The sequence below is a fragment of the Channa argus genome, chromosome 9 (genome assembly GCF_033026475.1).
Source record: "Channa argus isolate prfri chromosome 9, Channa argus male v1.0, whole genome shotgun sequence".
NCBI lineage: Eukaryota > Metazoa > Chordata > Actinopteri > Anabantiformes > Channidae > Channa > Channa argus.
Window position 1 is genome coordinate 12,248,820 of NC_090205.1, and position 16,504 is coordinate 12,265,323.

At 39.4% G+C, this 16,504-nt stretch overlaps 1 protein-coding gene across 4 annotated transcripts in view; it reads right to left on the reverse strand.

Annotated features, from left to right (window-relative positions):
• Window positions 1-625: 625 nt before the first annotated feature.
• Window positions 626-16,504, reverse strand: part of sytl5 (synaptotagmin-like 5) — a 37,331-nt gene continuing 21,452 nt past the window's right edge. For 2 of the 4 annotated variants that reach the window (XM_067516566.1, XM_067516565.1), the window contains 15 exons: window positions 15,846-15,958; window positions 15,604-15,721; window positions 14,331-14,477; window positions 13,654-13,762; window positions 13,424-13,553; window positions 12,272-12,372; window positions 11,550-11,645; window positions 9,406-9,471; window positions 7,753-7,931; window positions 6,611-6,713; window positions 6,331-6,492; window positions 6,141-6,249; window positions 4,096-4,234; window positions 3,808-4,016; window positions 626-2,928 (listed from right to left, as the gene is read on the reverse strand). In XM_067516566.1, the coding sequence (XP_067372667.1) occupies window positions 2,786-2,928; window positions 3,808-4,016; window positions 4,096-4,234; window positions 6,141-6,249; window positions 6,331-6,492; window positions 6,611-6,713; window positions 7,753-7,931; window positions 9,406-9,471; window positions 11,550-11,645; window positions 12,272-12,372; window positions 13,424-13,553; window positions 13,654-13,762; window positions 14,331-14,477; window positions 15,604-15,721; window positions 15,846-15,958 (1,924 nt within the window). In that variant the 3' untranslated portion in view covers window positions 626-2,785. The remainder of the gene's footprint in view (window positions 2,929-3,807; window positions 4,017-4,095; window positions 4,235-6,140; window positions 6,250-6,330; window positions 6,493-6,610; window positions 6,714-7,752; window positions 7,932-9,405; window positions 9,472-11,549; window positions 11,646-12,271; window positions 12,373-13,423; window positions 13,554-13,653; window positions 13,763-14,330; window positions 14,478-15,603; window positions 15,722-15,845; window positions 15,959-16,504) is intronic. The other 2 variants (XM_067516567.1, XM_067516568.1) reach the window with 2 other exon arrangements.

The window sequence follows — 16,504 nt, forward strand, 5'->3', positions numbered from 1 at the left end:
TTGTCTTTCTCTTAGAAATCTACCTTGTAGTATTTAGCAAATGTGATAAACATTACACCTCCTTTATTGTGTGCATGTCGCACAATGTAACACCTTTAAACTGCTGTGCCTCACAGACACTATAAGTTACAAATGAGCATGTGGTCGACTGCAAGAGCTCTTTATACTGAGGTTATTGTAACATAATGGGGGTTTTCCCTTTGGAGGAGGTTTTCCTCCTTCTATACGTTGTTAAGGATCTGTGCTTTTTTTCCTTGTAGAAATAATTGCTAGTTTCGACACTGCTCTTAAAACAGTGGGCTACAAATCTTCAAACATGCCCTGGAACAAAGTGGAGTAGGTGGGGCTTTGATACCTTTTTCTCATTTTTGTTTTTTGAGAAAATAAAACATGCACACAAATAAATCGAGATGATGCAAAAAAAAAAAAAAAAAAAAGGTAAACATAGTTGTGTCTGAAAAAAAAAAGTAATGTAATGTAATATATACATAATTTGTTTGTATTAGACAGAATATTCAGTTTTTTTGCCTAACGTTAAAATAAATATACATACATTTTTGGATTGGAAACATCTGCCTGGAGCTGAATATTGTAAAAATTCTCTCAAAAGAAAGCAAGCAGTCAGTCTACTGAAAGTGTATTTATTTCAAAATATTCCTGTAACACATCTGGGACAAAATAGGGTTGGACGTGGTGAATTTTATGCTTGAAGATTGGACACAAGAGAGATAGTACATGCTGAATATTAAGTCTCAAGTCAGTAATCAAGTATTGCATGAGCCTCTCATCTAATGATGTTGCACTATGAACATTTGTAATATTTATTACTATTGTTGTAGTGTGAAACAGATTTGCTCTGGGAGTTTAAAACTGAGGGTTTGCCAAGGACAAGTGGACAGAATTGGAATTCATGAACATGAAAAATGCTTCTATTGGCTTTAACTTGAGAATTATTTTTGTGAACTGTGTGATTCATCACAGGATGGAGGACCGCAGAGCCCCGGGCGACAGGGACAAGGTGACAACCAGTCACAGACTCATTATTAGGCTCCTCCTGGGATGAAGGCAGCTCGCCTCAGAGCTGACTCACTCTACAACACACAGGCCCCATCTTAGATTTCTAGAAACACATTTAAGGTCACACTTTTTCCTCTGAGCATAAACTGGTGTACATACTGTGCTTTTGTTTTTCTACCTCTGTTTTTGCTAATAGTCATCATGCATTTTCTATTATCACACTGATACAGTGTTATGTAAATTTACACTGAAACTAGTCTAAATGATGTAATCTGTCCAGACATTGTGCCACAGTTTATTTGTTTTTTAATTCAGGGGTGGAAAGTAAGTAATACTCTTTTACTGCAATCTTTCAAAAGAAAATGCTGAAAGTCAAAAAAAGAAATACAATAATTTTGAAACCGATGAGGGTTCATTCATCAGGAAAAATGCTAAATGCTAATGTCAACCATAATGCTAAATTTTGTCTGATGAATCTAGTGTTTTAGCATAATAACACTTGCTAATTGGAGCTTTTCTTTGGGGATAAACCTAGAAAACTGCCTTCACAAAAGAGAAAATTATGATTCTCACGATCTTGTAATTATAAGAAAAGATTAAGCTGGTTATTGATCACCGTTCTTTGAAAATGCATTACGGCATCATCAATCGTAATCCACTTTTATTACCTTGTTTGAGACAGGTTTATGCCACTAAACAGAATTAGGGGTGACTGGGTGAATGCTTGTGCCATTTTTATAGAAATATAGTTGAGACATTTCACTAAAGCCCACAAATGTGGTTATGATTAACCACAGCTGGAGTCATAGGTCATTGCCCATGCAGATGTTTTAGTCTGGACTGACTTAGACAACCACAGATCTGCAGTATGGCTAAAAATGCTCAAAATGTAAAATTATCTTCTTTGAGTTGGTCGATAAACACACCAACACACCACAGCTATGGAAAATATTTTTGGAAACTTTAAGGAATAAATCAAAAATTATTTCGAAATGAGCTCCACGAGGGTTAATAACTAAACAATCATTTACCATGTATGTCATATATGTTCTAAAATAAGCATTTCTACTTTCATTTCAGCAGAAAGAAGTCTACAGAATACTCCTAATTTGATAATACTTTCCCTCAAAGTGATCTAAGACAAAACTTAAAAGTACATGATATCGTTTGGCTGCTAATAAGAGAAACACTCTGAGAAATCTAGTCTCTTCAAAAGTAATTATCAATCTGCCTCAGTGGTAATTAAATCAATTAGAGTAGTACTTTCCACCTCTGTACACAAGTGTTTATGAGGGGATGAATTTCAGCGCCATGGTGTGCTTCAGACCAGTATGCAGCTGGTTGCTAGTAAAGGGAATGTCTAAGTCTCTACATCAATACTACCGCTTTTCTACTCTCTGTCAGCTGTAACTACATGCAGAACCTGGCACATGAATCACAGAGATGAGGACACACTGTGTGCTTATTCAGTTGTTATAATAAGTTACGACACGTTTTCATATACAGCGGTAAACAGCAGTGCTCGATGCTTCGGAGGGCAGAGGGGCACGTGTGGATGAGTGTGTAAGGCATGACTGGCTGATCTGGACAGGAGAAGGGATCTGAACAGGGCATCTCGAGGGGGGGAAAGACGTGAGGAGAAGGACGGTCCTTTTCTTTTTTCCTGGACCGTTCCACTTCTCCACTTCCTTCCTTAGACCACTTCTTTCTCGCTCTCCTCTCCCTCTGTTATTCTCTTTTGGGCACACTGTCTCTGGCTCAGTCTGGCTCATGTATTACACTTACACATGCTGGATCGCAGCATCAGAGTGCACTCCTGAGGGACCTCTGGGTTTTCAATCATGCGTTGCCACACACGTTGTTCCTCACCATAGGAGTCCATCCAGTCCACCTCATTCCCATAGCTTTTACCTTAATGGGAGGAAAGAAACAGCTTTTTTGAAATAATAGAAATTACCCTGATGAACTGATATCTGAGTTGTAAGACTTGAGACTCACTAAATTAGTATGATCACATAATTATTTAAAGCTTATGGTTTTTAGGTCCTTTTTACATTACTTGCAATCAGTTATTCTGTTATCCAACTTTTCCAGCTATCTGCAATAAAGCAAATAAGACATTTCCCAAAAATGCCAAAGCTTTCCTTTCAATATACATTTAGTTTAATTGTACTAAAGAGCAGTAATCATTAAAGTAAACATAGTTAGGTTACATCATCACAGTCTATAATATTACAGAAATCACACTAAAAACAAACTAATCTCTACACCAGCACATTTAATGGTTCTGAGCTTTTTGAAGATGAAACAAACGAACAAAAAAAAAAAAATCATAGTATGTACAATGCAAGAGAGGAACTGAGCCTTATTCTCTACATCTGCCAATTCTCTCAGTTCTGACTAATTGTTTTCTCTTTGAATATGTTTTCAATCTGCCAACATCAATAGCCAGAGGAACAATACCACCTCTCAGGTGTGCAACTAAAGATTTTTGGCTTTCAGTTACAAGATGTAATATACGATTCCGGGCTTTTCTTTGACATTCATTTATGTTCTTTCATTTAGGTTTTGGAAGACTAGCGCTTTATCTTTGAGCTTGAATAAATGCCTGCTGTTATGGAGACGGCTTTATGGCAGAGTTCCAGTAAAGATCTTTAGAACTGTTTAATGTTTCTGAGGATGTACTATGGTACTCCAGTTGAAATTCTGTGAAATAGTGTGAAACAATGTGACCTTTATAGGGAGGAAAATGTCTGCTTTTTTCTCCAGCGCACACAGTCTTTCACACACCTGTGCCAGCTCCAAGCCTGACTCCTCCTAAGAAGACGTTGCTGGCCAGAGCCTCTTTATCCCACACAGTGAGCTCCAGGCAGACGTTGTTCAGGTCTCCTGGCTGCAGGCCGCAGTAGGTGAAGGTGTGGTTCCACTGTGGGTTCACTGTGCGACGCTCCACCGCCGTCTTGTGCTTGGTTGACTTGTTGCTGTCAGGAAGCAGGTACCTGGGGGACACAACAGCAACTTTACTCCTCAGTGTTCAGGCTGTGAGGTCATGTTGTTTTAAACATGAGAACATCTCACCCTTTTACAAAAGGATCAGACGCTCCTCCAGACTTGACAGCTGTTAAATTTTTGGCTCCTTTGACTAGAAGCTCAACCATGCCCCCTTTGGGCAAAGTGAAGGTGCTCGTCTTTTTGCCTTTCAGGAAACTTTTCTTCACTGAGTGGGGAGGGAAGCAGACAGACAGGAGGGATAAACAGTCATCGGCTTACAGGTTCAGGTTTATTGATATAACACCCGAGGATGAGTGTTTGATTATATGCACAAAGAATGCACCTTGCACATGCACTGAGGATGTGTAGTTATGGGGATGAGCTTATGATTTTGATTTAGATAAAGACAGAAAGCTACAGGAAAAACGAGTTACAGATAAACATTGAATAACAAACAGGAAATTTTCTTTAGGGACAATTACAGCTAAACATTGTTCCTACAACTAAGCAACCGAGACTGTGTATAATGGGCCTGTAGCAAAAAGCTAATTCACCCCTGATAAAAATGTATGTTACAACTACTGTAGGTACTACCAATGTTTTTTGAGGGTTGTGCCCTTAAAATAAAGCAATACTTAGTCCCCTTGGTTTCACTAACATTGAGGCAGCATGAAAAAAAAACAAGACTCTTTAAAATCAGCCAATAGATCAAACCTTGAATGGAGCTGATAATACTAAAATAAAGGATATTGTAAAGTGAGAATAGACCGTGGGGTAATTTAAATTAAAATGTTCAATTGTCTTGAGATGTTTTAGATCAGATTCATCAACTTTGAATCATTAACCAAAATGTAATTTCCCTGGATTTATGTACTGTAAATCAGTTTTAGAGGTGTAAAATACTTTACGAGTATCTTTCACTCACAAAACTAAAATATTAAAGGAACATCTGAACAAATAGAAATTACAATAGTTCAGTTGACTGGAAATAATGACAAGGTCCAGACTTTTAGACCCAAAGATACCTGTAGTCGGGCTCTATCTTTGGGCATACACAACCATTGCTCTGCTTGATTCAATACATTTTTCCAAGACTTTGGTTTGATTGGTCAAAGCAGCACCCTAGTGTTTAGTTCCCAGTCGCTAATAGGACCTGGACCCTTGTAGAGGGTGTGACTGCCCTATCAAATAGGCTGCACTGGGGATGGACAAATGTTCAACATCAGCTGACTGGACTCATGACATTGATTGCACATCTTCTCTCTATATTCCCATGTTTTCTGTCTGCCTCCCAGTAAAATAAATAAATAAATAAATGTTCTAATTTGTGAATTAAACCTGTTGACAGAGAGGAGTGTATATTTTTAATACTAATAGGACCAACTGTGTAAAACGTTTATCAACATTATTAATATAGTGCCAATTCCCAACAAAGTGTAATCTCAAGGCACATCATATTTCATTTTTCACCTCAGTCAGTGTAGAGAGACAAAAATGTCCATAATAAATTGTTATTCGTAAATTACTGTGATTATTTCCAACAAAGGATACTGGAATGAGGCAGTGCAATAGAAAAACCATGATTCTACTTTTACTGTGCTCTTGCAACACCTCAGGGGGTCTCAACTCCCAGGCTAGCACCATTAAAATACAGCACATCTGTGAGAGCTTTAAACACATTCAACAATATTTTAATAGCACAGAGTGTTGGTGCTTAGGGACCAGGATGGGGACAGTAGTCCGTTTTTCACACTTTGTCAACAGTGTAACAGCAGCACTCCTCACTAATTGGAAATAAAATACAGGGGGAAGTCTGAAAGTTATCAGCACAAAAACAATTTTGCAGTTCAGATCGCAGTAGGAAGTACAGAATTTTAGAGTTAGGGGACACTATAGTTAACCTTGCTAACAAGAAGCAACTCACTGGTGGGTCAGCCATTAGTACAAACTCATATCATGCAGACAAATAAATTCATTGAACCCACAGAATTTTTCGATTGATTCCAGTTAAGATCTGGACCTTTCCAATAAGTTTGGTGAAAAAAAAAAAGAAGATAAAACCATGTCTCATTAAAAAAGGCACAATTTAACACACTATGGGGTAGAACATGATATTACAGTCACAAACATACCTTGTACTTGGTCGACAGGCAGCATGTGGTTCTTCTCAGCAGGTATATACTTCAGCACAACTGTCAGTTCTCCTTTGTACTGTATTGTTGCATCTATACTGCTCTCCGCCTACACAAACACAGTTCAAACACTTGTCTAGGAAATACAAGTTGAAGCAGAAGACGTGTGCATACTGATTAAAATTCCTACCTTGGGCTGCAGGGCGTACCACTCCTCTGTTTGGGAGTCAAACTCCCATGAGTCAAAGGTCAAGTCAACTTCCCCCAGAAAGCTGTTATGTCCAAACCGGTCGTGGTGCCACACAGACACCTGCAACGTTCGTGTCTCCAGCTGCGAGTGGCTGATCACATACTACACAAAATAAGGAAGAAATGTTTATTTAGCTCAATGATAAAAATACTGAATTCAGCATCATGTTGAGATCACGGAATAAACAGTAAATATTTTTGTGCTCGTTTCACCCACTGACCCTCAGACTCTCATTGAAAACAGGGTGAAAGGTGTTGGGCTTGATGCTCGTCTTCCTCTTGCTCTGTCGTGATGTATCAGGCAACAGGTAAGTCTTCACATAGCTGCCATGAACAGGACACAGTGACTCAGATGTGAGAGGAACAGTTTTTGTATATTTCTACAACATTCATTAATCAAATTTCTCGGTACAAATACTATAATCTTCAGAATATGATTATGAAATCTGTTAATTATTGTCAAAGGCTACAGCAGCATTAGATGCAGCTGATATTTGCTGATGATACATGTTTAGCTTTTGCTGTCAGATTGTAATCACAAACAAACCTTAAAAGCTTCTTGTACATACCTAAAACTGAGTGATAAATTTTTGCCCTTGTTGTAATAATGATTATATCAGTCATTGATATTTATAACTTTTTGAGCAAAAGAAATCAATAACCAAGAAATTAGGAATTAATAACATGGGAAGGGTCCCCCACCCTTTCTTTTTAATTATTTTGAGTCTGTATGTCGTAATGGTTTGTGCATGTCTTGGTTGTTTTCTGTCATTTTTTTCTGTTTTGAGTTGTCTTTTTGATCAATTTTCACCTCCTTTGGATAGTTTTTGGTTGATGATCATTATTTTTGAGTCATTTGTTATCTATTTGTGTTTGTAGTGCATCTTTTGTGGTAATTTTGTGTTTTGTATTGTATTTGAGCCTTTTGGGTGGCTCAGTGGGAGAGCAACAACCAGCCACCAAGGGCCACCCCGGGGTCGGTCCCCAGCCCAGACAAAATGGGAGGTTAACAGCAGGAAGGGAATCCAACGTAATAACTCATGGCAAATCAACGTGAAGGACAAGTTCCGCTGTGGCGACCCCTGAAGGGACAAGCCGAAAGCTGTTGATCGAATGTATCTGAGCCTTTTAAAACAAGAACTATCAACAGTAATTTCAGAGCCATAGGCCATGACTTATTATAGTCCCTATTCCTGAGAAGCCCATTTATTAATCCATCCATGATAACAAATTTATGTATGCATGTAAGGCAGCCTAATGTCAGTCCTCCATGTAAGCCCTACTAAATGATGTGTGTGTGTGTGTGTGTGTGTGTGTGTGTGTGTGTGTGTGTGTGTGTGTGTGTGTGTGTGTCTACTCTTACGCATCTGTGCGTTGCCTCCTCTCGTCTCCCGTAGCCAGATTGTGACACTCCTTCACCAGGACATTAAGAGCACCAGTTTTATAGCTGTAGCTGATATTCAGCAGGATCTCGCCGCTCACCCTGACGTTTCCATAGTCACCGGTCTCACTGTACATACTCATCATGCTGTTTATACTACTCTGTGACAGTGATAGAGAGGAGATATGAGAGAGATATTAGATTGAAGACCTGCAGGTGTAAGAAGAGATTTAAAAAAAAACTGGAGGTTTAAATCAAAGAAAACAACAGCTTTGACAATGTGAAATAAAGAAGAATGAGGTTCATGTCATTTCTTTTCAATTTTTTTAATCACATGTCCGGCAAAAACAAAAGGTTTCTAATGTGGATTTGAACGGCAGATGAAGTGAGACAAGTATTGAGAGGACGTGACGTTTCCCTGAATTCATAGCTAAAACCTCTGACGAAAAACTCCGGATGTAAAAGGTTTTTACAATTTTCTAACTAATAAAAGGTTGATTTTGAGGAGGTCATGTTTTATTGCAAAATCAAAACTGAATACTGTATGGGTGTAATGATTAATCCTTTGATGTCTGCAACCTGGGCTTTACCTGCAAAATAATTACAAGGAAACAAAAATAACCAAAAAAGACACACTACATAGTGATGTAAAACAATGGAAAACTAGCAGTGCAGTGCACAATTTTATCTAAGACACAAACAATATGGCTGCACAGTTTCTGGTCATTTTGTGACCACGCTTCTATGAAAGGTGTGAAAGAGCAACATGTCTGTACCCAGGGGCCCATCGTCTTAGAATATATCCGTGCCTACAGCCAAAGGTGAAGTCTTCCTATTGTTTATTTTATATGACTAACAGCTCAAAACCAAAAGCCACACAAACGTATGCATATTTACATAACTAATAATAATCATTACTAATAAGCAGACTATGTTGTTTTTAATTTAACTAACTACCCACTCACTGAATCACCCCAGTTGTAATAAGGCAGATTATATAAAGGAACATAAAATGTAATTTAATCAGAACAATAAATAAGAAGTTAACAAACACCCAATTGGAAGAAAAATGAAGTAAAAACTTTAGCTCAACTACTTCATATACTGTATCTGTTAGGCTGTACTTCACCTTGTGTATGCACGCATTTCCTGAGCTTTACCAAACTGGAGAGGTTGACAACCTTGTATTGTGTTCATGCAGAACCCGTTTCATAAACAAAAGACTCCAAAACAATTATAACCACAGCAGGTAATTATGCCTGGAACAAACAGGCACACATGGCTATTGGAGCTTTGTATGGGATGTAGCTGGTTTAAGAAGAAACCAGAAATTAGCCACACTGTGCTGCTTCTCCTAGAAAGTCTACCTCATTTATTTCCTGCTGGGAATCTTTCTAACAAATGACTAGTTTAATGTGAAGGGCTTGGACCCAATGGAAAAAAGATGCATCTGCCATCACATTAAAGACTGAGTGCAAAAACACACTGAACATGCAGGTTCATTCAGAACACAGAAGTAGGAAAAACCTGTTTACATTATTGAATGCAATACCACTATTATTTGTGCTCTGCTGCTGCACCTGTAAGGCAGCGATGAATATAAATGCATGCACAAGCGTGGAAGAGGAGACTTACAGTCTCAGCATCTGAGTCAGGGACACTGAGGTGCCCCCACCTTCTCTCTGAGCCAGGAGTGGAAGACTAGCAGCCGGTGCATGTGGGAGATAAACAGGGGGAGGAAGAAGGAAAACGAGAAGGAGAGAGATCTGAGCTCTTTGATTTGTTAGTGACCGAGGCAGACCCTGAGCAAAGACCCTCGGCCCCATGAGGAGGAGCTGCAGAAACCCCGTCTCCAGCAGCACAGCCAGAAACCACATTACATACTGTTACCATGGCGATTATCAGATGGAACCACAGAGATTACAACTCATCTGGAATCGGATGTTAGATCTACACAGATGCAGTGGACACATACAGGGCAGCCGTCAGAGTGTAGCTCCTCCACCAATATTTCAACTGGATCGGTTATCTTGGGATTTTGTGCAGACATTCAAAGTTTGTTCGTGCTAATTCCTAATGACTTTAATGATCTATCTTTTCCTATATCGTAATTAAATATTTGACATTTGTGGTTTTGGATCAAATATTAACAACTATTGAAATACAAATGAAATGTGGTACATATTTTCATATTCCCCTCAGGAGGAACTGTAATAACTTTTGTAATAAGTACATTTAGTACCATCACCGGTTAAGACTTGTAATGTTTTCAGTAACTTGTTTCTTCACCAGGGCTGCTTCTCATTTATCTTGCAAGTGTCCTTGTTTTACTCTCAGGGTCTTATCGTCCTATCTTAGTCCCACTCACAAAACACATAACGAGGAGAAAGGAATCAAGAAATCAAGAAATCACAATTTCTGTTTCTACATTTTTCTGACCTCCCCTCCTTTAAAGCAGGAGTCCTTTCTGAGGGCGGCAGCACACGTGTACTGCAGACACTAATGCACATTACTTTATCTTATACATTGTGGATTTTTTTTTCAGGTTGCTATATAGAAAATAAAGGTAAAACTTAATGTAGTGCATTAAACGGTTATTTTAACTGGGTACTACATAACAAAGTCTTGGTTCACTTGAACTTTTCCCACACTGTTCCTGGAAAATCTATGTTTGTTGCTCATTTTGACTCATCTGTAAAGCTGAATGAATAAATTAAAATCAAAGCTTTCATTAAAGCCTGAAAACACTAACAGATAATGGCACTAATACCACTTCAGCTGTGCTTTCATTATCCAGCCAAAGCCCTCCATGAAGTGACTCGTGTAACAGAGGGCATATTGTATTAGAGCTCGATTCAGTGGCAGACTTAACTATCAGCATAACGTCCCTCATCATCTCCTTCTATTTCCATTCATTCTGCCAATGGCTGCTCAGCGACGGCTCTTATGAAATGACGATAAATGTCAGATGGGGGGGACATCTGTCTCATCCTTCTACCTGTGCACTTCTCAGATTACAAATTCTTGTGTGACAGTGGTAAGTACGGACCAGTGAACACAGAGTCATGAATCAGACTACAATAAAGTAAATCACATAAAGGGAGCTGTATTTTATATGTGTGATAACAGCCAGTTGATTTCAATCATGGAGATGGATGTGATTTAATGTGTCCATATTTTGGGATGTTGGTCTTCAATCTATTTAACTTTAAACTCAGTCATGTAATTCACTGACTATTTTACATGTTTTAAAATGTTTTGACTATATTAACATCAATTGATTTACACCCATTAATGAACTTTATACAGGAAAGACAAACGTTTCCACATCATAACTATCTGTGTAGCTAAAGATGCCACCAGGGGTCATCCAGAAAATGTGTCCTTTTCTACTAACATACACAGATGATCACAGATGCCTGAGCTACATAAAAACCCATTTTCTGCATAACATGATGCATATCACGCATTTATCTGTGCGAATACACAAAAGTATACACATTATACTTTATTGTACAAATCATGTTTATTTAAATGCAGCAGGCTTCCTAAGCGTGCTGCAGGTGTCTGTGGTACAAGCTGCCTGCCCTCTGGTCCCACAGCTCACACTATGTTGACACAGTCACTAATAGATCACACAGTCCTGACTCACGCTTCAGGTGATGGTGAGCATGTGTGTGTATACTGAGTGTGAGTGTTTGTACTGTATGTGAGCATACAGGACTTCCCAGAATGTGTTTTAATATCCTTTTGTTTACTAGCGTAGGCATGGGTGTTACCGTTGACACTGCGTGGCTGAGGCGCCGTCCAGTATTCTTGCTGTGGGCTGACATCAGGGCATCGATGTCTTCCTCTGCATCCTCATCAGAAAACTCCTGTGGATAACAGAATTCAGATTTAATCTAAAGGGATACGACATCTGGGAAGTTGGCCAAAGCATTTTTGAACTTTTCCACACAGCAGCTCTGTGGGGGTGGATGCAGCCAGCTTCCTTAAATTCAATCAGACAAGTCAGGGCAGAGCAGTGGTAATTTGTTTACTTGTTTGTCACGTGAAAAGTACTACAATGCTGGCTCTTCAGTACACTAGAGAGGATGTATGGGTGAACAGTTTTCTGTTCAAAATCGTGTGTGAGGGATCGCGTGCTTGTTTTTCTGTGAAGCATATTGAATACAAATGAACACTCAGTAAACACAGTAACAAAGCAGGCCTTCACTGACTGCCACATCCTCCACCTGTTCTCAGCCTACAGCTGTTTAGATGCTTGTCATGCTCTTTGAAGTCGCTCTAATGTGAAATTAACATTCAGCTCTAAAGCATCACATTGAGTTCATCAGCCAAATAATCCTAAAGCTCAATGCAGACGTACAATACGGAAATGTATTCATTTTAAAAAAATCTAATTGTTTAAAAATATGATTGTGGTCTGTAGTGAATTTGCTGCAGAAGTCAATTATGTGTCCAGGGTACAGCTGTAAGAGGATGAAGGGATGCTTCTTACAGTTTCGTTGAGCCCCGGGACTGAGCGGCTTCTGAGATTCAGGCCGTCGTCACTGGGTTCAGAGCCTGGAGCTGACAGGTCCATCTCTGAGCGACTGTGATCTGGTGGACGGATTAAAGGATCGGAGACAGGGAGAAGTGAGAAGAGACACAGAGCTGCAGCTTGAAGCAAATGAGGGGCTGTAAAATTTATTATTTTTATTATTACTATCCAGCATTAGAAGACACACAGAACTTCAAAGACAGCCATAGCTGTTCACCCCACTGCCTGGTTCCATTCTCAACACAGACATGAGATCTTCTCGGCTTATTCTCCAAAAATATTGTAACTTTAAATACATATAAAAGACAAAGAAATAAAAAAATTATGATTTTTTTTTATGTAAAATTGATTAGAAGTAGCTTTCAGCAGGCAAGACATTGGTCTAAAACTGCAGGAAGCAGCTTTACCATAAGTTTTTCTTAGATTTTATATTTGTTTGTATATTTGCAGACTCCTCCTGGGACGATATGTCTCTTTGTAGCACATCAACCAAATATTCAGGCACAGTCTGATAAATAAAATCATAGAAAAGCCTTTAAGATTTTAAACTGGAAACACAATGCTACATCACAAAATGGTTACTTCTTCAGTAAGTGCACTACAGATTATATGATTGGACACATCAGTGGATGTGAGCAGAGATCCTCACTCAGCAGCTATTTTCCAGCTAACGACACTAATAGAATCCAAAATCTTGACACACTTCTTCGCAGCTGCTACTAGAGGAGATGAAGGGTCTGACATCGAGAGACAAAGTGGAGGAAATTACACTTGAAAAGGGGAGAGTTCAACACATAAAAAAAAAGCATCAGAAAGTGACATGGGAGTGGACGCTAATAGTTTAATTTGTGCAGACGTGACATCTGCTCCCAACAGGAATACAGAATCATTTGCCCTTTCACGAGCTATTTAACAGTCTGAGGTGGAGCTGCGTGCTTTGCCCTGATTAGACTGTCTAACATCACACTTGATATGATACTGCTGCCTTTAACACGTCTTGAAACGGTGACTCAGATGTGTGTGAGCTGTCAAGCTGCAGGAGTCAAGTTGCTTCAATGTGGAGAGGAAAAAAAAATCACAGAACAAAGGTGTATGTTATAGTAACGATACCCGATGAGACAGAGGCCTTGGACACAGAGATGGTCGGCGTGCCAGAGTTCGCTCGGTGATGACCAACTGCTTTCTTCTCTGGTGCACTGTCACTGGAGTGTACACTGTCAACACTCTCTGCTCCGTCAGGCTGCTTGCAAACAAACACAGAAACCCAAGCTATTAAAATAAAATGTTACCATAATGTGTTACCATACACATGTTTGTGAGTGTTTGTACGAGTTGCTGACCCTGACCCTCCGGTTGTCAGTGGGGGTGGATGATCTGTCTGGAGTCTGACAACGCAGGTTGTTGGGTATCGTGGGCATCCCCGATGACTCAACCGCAACCGCACCAGCCCTGAAAACCAGAAAGAAACTGGTTCAGCACCAAAACCAACATGTATTTCATACCCAAGACAGTTCTTTCAACATAAATAACACCAAGTCATACATCAAAAAGTAACAGCCTCCCCGAGGCTGCATAAATGACAATCAAATATTATCTTGATACATAACGTGACAGCGCTTTTAATAAGTTTCACAGTCATGTAACTTGATTTGTGTCAAGGTGTGTCAAACAATAACTGTGAAGCCTCAATGTTGAAAGATGGTGCTCTTGGTGGGGCTACTTTTCAAATTGATTAGTCAGATCGAATCTGCTGGAAAAAAGTAAAGGGTCTATTCACATGTTGATATTTCATAATGCAGTAACTAATCGCTGATCGGGATTTTTACATTTTATGATTGTTAAATGGTAATGCAGAAATTAAAAACTGTTTCTGAAATTGTGTTTACACGACCTCTGAGGATCTGTGTATTGATACTGATTAAATGCAATGATAAAGAAAAGTGCTTTTAAATGCATTCAGCGTCTCAAAAAACAAATGACAATCCGCTTGATCTTAAAATGACAAAATGGTTGACACCTGTTTGAACGTGGACTCTGTGCAGAGCGGACACTCCGTATGCTCTGAGCGTCGACGTCTGAAGCAGGCTTTAAGCTGACAACGTCGACTCCGCTCTCTGGTGTCTTCAAGGTGGGTCGGCTGCCTTTTTTATCCATTTTCATCTTTCTGCGCCCACACAAACACACACACACACAGTGGATTTGTTACTGGTATGTACTGTTTTGTCATATCCGTTACTACACAACATTGACAGTGCGTCTGCTGCCTCTGTTATATCAGAATAATCGCAGCCATTCGACACAGTTTGTATCGTTAGGAGAAAATAAACACCAGTTAAAAGGATATGGGAAACACTTTTGTATATTTTAGGGATATTTAGTATAAATGAAAACAGCCATGGTGCAGATCCAGAACTTTTAAGCTAGTAGCAGGACTGCATGGATGTCACAAAATTAAGTTCAGAAACCCATGGTTGCCAGAGGCTGAAGCCAGCAGGTAAAAGGCTAAACACTTTATCAAGTGTTTGTTACCATTTTTATAACTTGTTCACTTTTTTATTTTACTACTCTACCCACTTGATTGTCAGACTTCGAATCCTATGATTGTTTAAATGGTAAATGGTCTGTACTTATATAGTGCTTTTCTACCCATTGGAACTTAAAGCACTTTACAATGCTTCTCATTCATCCATTCGCACTGACAATCACACACACATATACACACACGCACCGAGGGGGGTTAGTTGCTCCCAGTGAGCGTTGGCTCACAGTGTGGGGTACACACTGTGGGTACAGTGTCTTGCTCAAAGACACTTCGACATGTGACTGGACGAGCCGGGGGTCGAACCAACAAGTGGATGAGTGGTCTAGCTCCTGCGCAACAGTTGCCCCAATATTATCATTGCTCTTCATAAGTTTGAAAAAACTCTTTTCAATTTAATTATTTAAAGCACTCTACCACTCTTTAATTGCTCTCTGAGCAGGTAATTGTCTCTTTAGGGCTTCTTTGTGTGAAAAACTGTGATGCCTTTAGAACTATTAGAGTGCAGCCAAGAAGATGGATAAGTTAGCGAGGACAATCCAATTACTGCTGTGTTGCTTTGTCAAATGTACTTTAAAATGCATTCAGAGTCTCAAAAATCCAATGAGCCTCTACTTGATCTTTTCTAATGTCTTTGTGCTGAAGTAAGCCCTGAACACATTGAGCATTTCTAAATATGGTTTGAGGTTATGTTATCCTGCGCACTCTCAGAATAATTATCTGCAACAGGGGATTTATTTTTAATACCCACCCTTTCCTCTTGGCACCATCCAAAGCGTTAAGTATTGCACTTCTGTTGGATTTTGGGGTATCAGGTTGCTCTGACTCAGGAGGGATGGACAGGTTATCTGTAGACTTTTTGTCAGTGTCTTTTGGTAAAAACAGAAATAATCCATTAATAAAATAAAACATTTTTTCTAACTGACATCCTACTATTTCCATTGTATTTGTTATGGTTTGTATTACAGTGGTGTAGTTAGTAACTGGACTCACTGCTCGGGCTGCTCATGATGGTCTGTTTGATCATGTCACTGCTCAGCACTCCCTTCTCAAAGCGTTTGGACCGCTCCTCCAGGAACCACTCTCCTGTCACCACTTTCAGCTGCCTGCAAACACACATCCACCACTTACTTACTTACTTAATTCAGAAAATGCCAGCTCAACCTTCACTGTTAGAATATTATCAGTGATCATTCACTTAACGATGAGAAGTGAGTGTAACCACTTTTTCTTCTTCTGCTTTGTCTCCTTATACTTCAGCTGGTAATCTTCTGCAAGTAAACTTCAGCTGAGGGTTACATGCTTAGGTGGAGTGCCCAAAGAACAAGAGAGTGAGAAAAGTTTTCAACAACCTCTTGCAGCCAGAGTCTAATGATTCACACTGGCAGTGGTGAAGAACTTTGGTATCTCTGCTATGTCTGAAACTGACAGTTCATTGTATGAATGTTGGCAGTGGAACTAGAGAAAAACCCCAGCTAATTGATTCTGAGGAACCCGGACGTTTCCCAGTAATGTTGTGATGGGTTCCTAATAATTCTAGCAGAGCAGGAAATGCCTCAAAGTATTTATTTGTCTGGAAAACACACCAAGCCGAAGTTATGCAACAGACCTGCCTAAAAAAAAGGAAATAAATAAACATTCAACCTAAAATT